This window comes from Hypomesus transpacificus, chromosome 22, assembly GCF_021917145.1.
Source record: "Hypomesus transpacificus isolate Combined female chromosome 22, fHypTra1, whole genome shotgun sequence".
NCBI lineage: Eukaryota > Metazoa > Chordata > Actinopteri > Osmeriformes > Osmeridae > Hypomesus > Hypomesus transpacificus.
The window spans coordinates 581615-589692 of record NC_061081.1 but is presented as its reverse complement, the minus strand read 5'-3'; the positions used below and the strand labels follow the sequence as shown (position 1 = coordinate 589692).

General features: G+C 44.7%; 1 protein-coding gene across 1 annotated transcript; it reads right to left on the bottom strand.

Annotated features, from left to right (window-relative positions):
* Window positions 1–4595: 4595 nt before the first annotated feature.
* Window positions 4596–6111, bottom strand: lsm6 (LSM6 homolog, U6 small nuclear RNA and mRNA degradation associated). Its single transcript, XM_047045154.1, has 4 exons — window positions 6017–6111; window positions 5457–5555; window positions 5044–5157; window positions 4596–4859 (listed from the first exon to the last, which is right to left on the bottom strand). The coding sequence occupies exons 2-4, from the start codon at window positions 5548–5550 to the stop codon at window positions 4825–4827; spliced, it is 243 nt and encodes an 80-aa protein (XP_046901110.1). The 5' UTR covers window positions 5551–5555; window positions 6017–6111; the 3' UTR covers window positions 4596–4824.
* Window positions 6112–8078: the final 1967 nt, after the last annotated feature.

Sequence of the window (8078 nt, the reverse complement as noted above, 5' to 3'; positions counted from 1 at the left end):
AGGAGGGTAATACAATACACATTTAAGAGATACTGTTCTCCATCCTTCCAACAGAAGCTTTTTTACCCACAGTGAAACATGTGGGGGGGGGGTGTAATGGGTTGTGTGCTTGCCCCCAATTGTGTGGCAACCCCCCCCCCTTTTTATAAACGGTTTCAACCGATGACACGACAGCAATGCTACAACCAGCGTTTTCTTTTTGACTCCACGAGGAAACGACAACAAAAGGGTCTGGCTGGCAATCCCATTACCATGTTGGGAGCACGCCAACGACACTCTGCATTACCTAGCATGGCGGACAAATTGGCACTCAGAGTGGTGTTGTAATGGAGGCTAATTGCCTGAGTGCAGGGTTAGTTTGTATTTCATGCAAATCTTCTACCCTAAATCTGTGTAGGGGAAAACAGAGTGAGAGGACCATCTAGTCTGATTTCACAAGAATCTCAATGCAAATGGCAGCCTGGTGAACTTTTGTTGAACTTGCCACAGTGTGCGACTGCTCTCTGTATCTCTGGGATCTCTGTGTTGAGGATTCTGTATGTTCTGTTTGTGGAGGTCAGGCCTATATACATCTCTGGTAAGGCCATATATGGGCAAAAAGGCCTGCTACAAGACTGCACTGTTGGGGACGTTTTATGCCGCTGCGCAGTGTACTGCCCAGATCAGCAGGAAGTGGCCAGATGCAGTGGTGCGACACCTTAGCAACCCCACCTCCCCCGACTTCGCCACACGGCTTGACTTCACTCAGTTCCACAGCTCATTAATCTAGCTCGTTAGGGACAGACTAATCACAATGCAAGTGTAGAAGAATTTGCACACTTCATACAGGAATGCCTGGCACTGTGTAGCATTATTACCAATGAGCGAAACTGGGAAAAGTTTACATTTTTACAATTTGTCTGTGTTGATGTACTTTGTAGTCTTTTGGTGAATATTATGTTAGTGCACAATGTCCCATGGAGAGTCTTTAGTACTCCAGGTGAGTGAGGCGACGAGGGGGGGGGGGTCGACTCTTTGTTGGTTGTGATTCTGAAGCGAACCTTGTAGGTCAGTGTTGCAAAACATTTTCGACTCGTGACCGAGCCCCTCACAGGAGACTGGGTTTGCGTTGACCCGGCAGGTCACATGGCCAGCCTGAAAGTGGGTCACGGTCCGGAATCTGTCATAGATGGGAGGTCATAGCCTCTCGGTATGGGCCTTGGGCTTACAGTACAACATAGCGCACTCATTGTAGCCTGGTTCCATGACTGTGCCCTCTGGTCTCCAGAAGGTTACCCCCCCACCCCCACCCCTCCATAACCCCTCCACCTCCTCACCCTGCCCACAGGCTTCACACTGCCATTCGGGGCCAAGATAAATCGCAGTGGGGCTCCTGCCCCCTCGCTGGGAATAGCTTCTTCCAGATAAGAAGGTCAGAGGGGACATTCCTGACCGAGGCTGACTGTGCTAAAACAGGAGCCTAGGGGTGTCGGCCCCCAGTCCAGGCCAGCTCCCTCTGTGTTTGGATCAAAACAAGCCCTGAAACGTGCTCTAGCTTCGGCTTGGGGGGGGGTTCAGGGTTTATTTCCTATTTGTTTGTGAATCATTGTTATATTGCGATTAGTTTCACTTTTTAAGACTTTGAAACCAAGGTGAGGTGCCGAATCTAGAAATAAATAGAAATTTATATAAAGAATATATGAAATATAATACAAAAATCACTGAAAGTATGGTGCTAGTTACAGTATTAGAACAATAATAGTACATTTTTCCAGAATAATTAGTTAGAATGTTTGGTACCTGATCTTAAAAGGTCATTCCTTTTAACAAGATTGTCACTTATTATCAGAGGTATTTGAGTATTCCAGGGTCAGCTCTCACATTGAACTTTGACCTTGTGGTGGAACATAAGGGAGGGGGGGGGGGCAGTATGTGAGAGGTGAGCACCATCATTTACATCCTAAACACATGACATGCAAACTGGCAGGGTTTAGGACAGGTCAAGTTCACAAAGGACAGCCCAGATCCTTGCACCCTCCCAGTTGTTTTTGCTCAACAGGCTCATAAGCGCATGAACACACACACACACACACACACATACAGACACACACATGCAGGCCAGCACACCATTCATTACAATAACAATCACTGTGGTGCTTCACCTTGAAACGTTGCGATGCTCAGTTGTTATCACAGCGTCATCAGTCTACTAATAATACATCAACCGACAAGGCAGAGAGAATAAAAACCTGCCCTAAAACCAAATCATGCTAGAAACTATGCTACTTATAGCCTGGCCTCGTGAAACATTTTTCTGGCTTCAAGGAATGTCTAAAAGGCATCATAAAACAGTATCTAATGATGGGGCAGAATCTTTACGTTTAGACAAGGATACTTTGCATGTCGCATCTAAGAACAGAAGTTACAAGACCCCCCCCCCCCCCCCCCCCCCCGGCCCCCACAGGTCACATTCCTTAGACTCTCTTGAAAAGGGAGTCGTGCCTCAATGGTCTGTCAGTGTCAAAGCCACAGTCCCCCCCCTCCCTCTTCCCCGCCTCTTCCCTTCTAGCTCTTCTGCAATTCCCCCCCTCTCCCTGCAGTCATATCAGGGTTGGCAGCTGGTGGTGCTCTCGGACTCCCCCTTCCCCTCCATTACCACAACTACCTCCATCACCATCGGTGGCAGCTCCTCAATAACAAGGCTGTAACCTCTACCCCACCTCCCCTCCACCTCCCCTGTCTAACCCCCCCCACAAGCCCCCCCTCCCTCCCACACACACACCTCCACCCCACTTCCTCCCGTCCTCTCTTCTTTCCTCTTCCTTCTACCCTCGCCTCGCCATCACGCGTCAGTCAGACCTCTGCGGCATCCTTAACTAACCCTGAGCCCTCCCCTTTCTGCTCAGTTAATGGAGACCAGGCTGTCCTTAGAGTGCACTACACAACATAATGCAGACTGATGAAGAGTGCCTATGTGTATGGAGTAAAACAGAGAAAGAGAAGGGGTGGGGGGGGGGGGGGAGATAGAGAGAACGGGGGCAGACTGATCTGTTTCCTCATACAAGTCTTTATTTCAAGGGCTGCAATGGGGGGGAAATGGTGTGGACACAAAGGACACTGTGGTGCTAAAATCAATACACATGAACGCCCACTGTGTGAGTGTGTGTGTGTACTCACTATACATGGGTTGCTGCCCCACAGTACAATAGCATGGGGTCTGCCACCAGGTCATTACTGTGAACAATATTAATTGGGCTCCCTGTGAGACAGCACAGCCAGCGGCTCAGTTATGATACCACTAGGTAAATATTTGCCTGCGCTAACCCTGCTAGCCCGCATAATGATCCTTTGTGTATGTGTGTGTGCAGTTTGTCCATACAGTGTGCCTGTCTGTCAGCATGTGTGTGTGCGTGCACACTGCAGCCTGTTTCCCTGTCACCCCCCCCCCCCCCCCCCACACACACACACACACCCCTCCTCCTCCTCCTCCTCCAGCCGCCGCTCAGCGGAGTTTGATCAATAACGCGCCCTTCATCCTCAAGTCGGGTCTGACCTTGGCAGCCTTTTGTCTCCTTACAAGGGCCAGAGTGCGCATGTTCGGGTTGGAAAACAAGGCCCTCAGAAATCCACCCTTGAGAAGAGGAAAAGCCTCCCCTCACTGCCTCACCAGCTCATTATGAGCCTAATGAATTGTATGTTTATAGTGTTCTTATCTTATTGTAATGAAGTGATGGAATGTTTGAAGTTACACAGGCCACCAACAGGGAAAGAACCCTCCAGGTCTGTCGGAAGCACATGCACGTATTTGGTGGGTAATAGAAACGGTGGAGGGAGGAAGGACTGAGACTCTACAGAGCAAAAACGTCCATCTCATTTGTGAAGTTGTGTGTGAGTGCCGGATCAAATCACATCAATCATTCAGAAGCATGTTAAATACCTTTTTATTTTTTACACTAACTGTTACCACACAACAGAATGACATGAATCGTTCACACCTTCCATTACTTTGTATCAAGCACCAGAGGCTTTGAGGGGTGCATGTAATGCCGACATTTGTGTACTGGAATGGAATCTGGCACTGCCTCTAGGGGGCGCCATTTACAACTGCAAATATCCTCATAAGGATAGGTTGATAAATAATTAACACAATTCCCAAAGCCACTGGTCATGCTCTGTTCCCACCCACCCAGTTTGTCAACCAATTGTGATGAGGTTGTCATTCCAAGTAGTAGCCATGATGCATGTACTTCAGTATAAAGCATATAACTGTCCTATCCTTACAATGTTGGAAGGAAAACAACCCATATGTTAGTGTGAGCATGTCGGTTTGATGGTAGGCCCAAAGCTTTATGGTCTCTTATGTTATTGGGAGTTGGCAGAGAGAAAGTGGCGAGTGCATTACTGGATTGAAGCACGCTCTCCATCAGTGGAGCAATGGGCTTAGTCATCATATGGGATCATATTATCAGATGACATTACTCATGTACTGCCTGCCACTGCTGTGCCAAGAAAGGACAGTTGAAACTTAATGTTTCCCTGAGAAACACACTATAGTAAATGTTCCCATATTAATGACTCGTTATTGTTCTAAAGAAAAAGAAACAAGGAGGACAATATTTCAAATCATAGTGTGCCACTTTGTATTGAATGACGGCTATGCTAGCACACATTAAAATGATCTGGAACACAAACTACCAAAAAACAATTTCATCAATCATTTCGATTTTACAAAACCAAATGGTCTTCTGCTTGAAGACATAGGAAACCAAAGACTTTCCCCTTAAAACAATTATCCACTGAAACTTCTGTTAGGTGATTCATACAAAAAAAATAGAACATTCTTCATTAAACCTTCCTCTTCTGAGTGCTGATGTACAATACTGTGGAGGAGAGGGAGAAAATGATTACAGGGTAAACAGCTGCAACATTAACCTTTAAAACTTAATGAATGCACTTTAGCAGTTGCAATGTTTTTTATAATAGCTTGTGGTGCAGCTTAAACCGGGTAGACTTAACGGCAGTTGGTATATCATGCTGTTGAGACTCAGATGCTGTAGCCCTTACCATTGTTTCCCCTGAGGAAGGCATCTCCGTATTTGTTCTTCAACTGGCCGTTAACATACTCCTCTGTCTGCTCCACAGCTATGTTCATGTAGCCGTCCAGGCAAGCTAGCACACCTACAGACACGAAGTGCAGCTAACTTATTGTGTTGCTCATCTTTACTTACGACTATGCAAAAAAGAAAATAACATTTCAGACAACGGTATGTGAAACTGGTTCGATCCTGTAAAGGTAGCTCCAGTGTGACATTCTGTTTCAAATGTGAGTGAATATTATTTGAGGTTTTAATAGGTAGATATTGAGAGATTAAACTGGATTATGCCTGTTGTTCAATGGAGTAAATTGTGTCTTTTTTAATTACAGTTATCCAAACCCAACTCGTTGTAATTAAACACTCGTTGTAGTTAAAGTTTACCTCTGTAATCCACTCCAGAATTCAGCTTGACCACCACCGGTCTGCCAATGATCTGCTTAAGGAAGTCACTTGGGGTCTGCTTTCTGAGGCTCATCTTGTCTAAAAAGGACAGGGTGTTAACATTTTAGACAACTGGTCACATATGATTTTATTAGGTGTAGCCTATAACATGTCAATTGACAATGTCCATGCATTGTGATTGCACTACTAGTAAATGTCAAGCGTTAGGTAGCTAGCCTAGCTAACTCGCTATTGTTTAGCATAATGAGTCAGATAGCACGCCAAACACTTTTCGTAATGTATGTCATATGTATCGTGCATTTATCCTGAAAGAGAGATATCTAGCTAGCTGTGAGTTTAATGATTTTACAGTAACCATCTACGCTAACGTTAGCTAAATGCTAGCTTGCTAAAAGCTAACAGGCCCTTCAGTCCTGAAAGCAGGGACACAAAATGGCTTTAAAAATGGCTGCGTATGGGTAGTTTCTCTGAATACAACTAATAAGAATATACTCAGAATATTGCAAACCAAAAAGCGTGATTTTGAATATTGTACCCACCAGTAATTGCTGTGCCTCAACGTTCTCAGCACGATTTATCTTAGGTTTTGGCTGCAAAACACTGGCCAATCAGATCCTTATACTGGTCTTCAGCATACGGTAATAAGTAAGGGACAAAACAAGTTCGTCTATACAGGTTTTTCGTCTCTCTTTTTTGCTCTCTTCAAAACGATAGACACGCCACCAAATACGCCACCCAAATTGACACATCCCACAAATTGCCAGAGTGTAATATATCCAAACGTATGTTAAACTTGCAAACCTGTGTTTAAATTATTCACACACCACACTATTGGCATAGGCCAAGCTGTCACTGCATCAAAAAGATGTAATCTTTCATTCATACACTTTCCCAGTGCAATTATTTAGCCATAAATACCCAAATTAGAATGGCACAGTAAACATAGATAGTCTTAATATTTGCCATGCCCTGTAATACTCATGCTGATAATGGTGTCCTTACATTGGGCTATTATGATTTCAGTGCCACTTATAGCACTTCATTAAATATGCATGAAAAAGCGAGTTCCATCTACAAACCATTATTTGATTCACAAAGACCCATTTTATCTCAGTAATGCAATGTGAATGTAAAGTAAAAAAAAAAAAAAAAACTATTATTTTCACATTAGATCTAATTGAAATGGAAGATTCCCTTGCTTGGTGGATCTAAGAGGTATTTGCAGGAGACATGCTGTTGTGCCTCACCGAGATAAAGTCTGCCATCTGATAACCCACAGTCGCTGAGTTCTTGACCCAAAAAACGATTTTGAGCCACAAGAAAAATTAGGTTGGAGTGAGAGGAAGGATGGTGGGAAGATAAAGGGAGAGTGTGAATGTAGGGAAGGTAGGCCATACCTACTGTATAGGCCTCTGTGTGTGTGTGTGTGTGTGTTCACAGACAAATGTGAACAAGAGCGCAAGGGTTTGGGAGAGAGAAAGAAAAGACCGAATGTGAGAGGCAGAAGCAGCCCTTGTGCATCTAGACAGGCTGCTTGTTAGCAGGGGATAGCTAGCCCTGCGGAGGCTAGAGGTTAATTTGGTATCTGCCACCTTGTTAAACTAAGGTCAGTACTACAAGTCCTTAAGTCATAAACAAGAGTGGTTAAGAGCCTTGTATACACCTAGGCACAGGTTAATGAATATTCAATGAGGAGGATTTTTTTTCTTCCCCCGGTTGTCTGCTTTGGTGCTGTAGAAGATTTTGAAGAGAAAACCAACTGTGAACTGTGTCCTTGCATAGGCTACTGTTTATTTTGAGTTGTTAACTACTGTGCGGTAAATCATAAGAAGAACATGTAGTTTGGATCACCTGTAAATGAGCTAAAGGTACAATTCAATGTTCTGACTCCAATCTCCTATTTTGGCATAAGAACATTATGTAATTATATCCATTGTGGGGGCGCTATGGTTTGTTGTGTTCCTGTTATGAGAGGAGCCAAAGAAACATGTTTGTTTCACAACATTGGCATATTTTTCAAAAATATAAATTCCAGTCAATGGAAAGCAGGGGGAGGGTCCATATTATTGTTCATGTCTCTCTTCTGTGAAAAAAAGTGATTTGAACTTCATCCATCCCTTTCAGCCCCTTTGCATTGTGTTGGAATCCCATCAACAGGAAGAATCGCAAATGTATTGTTGAGAAAGACGTATTGTTAGAAAGGACACCCTGGTTCAACTTCGTCCTCGGTTCCTCTGCAGCCAGACTGGTATTGCCAGATAGAAATAACAAGGACACATGCAGATGTGTTAACAATAACGTTTCACCTCAGTGTACAGCACTTTGTCTGGGCAACCTTATCATGCTCCACCGTCGACTTGTGAAGAATGGTAGCTACTGTAATAACTCTACGGTCTGACCAGATGGGACTCGCTCTGACTGGCTATGGCCAGGCTAACAGCGGTCAGCTGGAATGGACAGCAGCCGCAGCTTAGTCGATTCAGAGACAAATCCCTCTCCAACCTCCAGACCTCTTGACCTGGAGGGGTGGACTGGCGAAATAGAAAGATTACAGTGGGATGGAGGCACCAAAGGCGGGGGGGGGGGGGCTGTAGGGAAAGA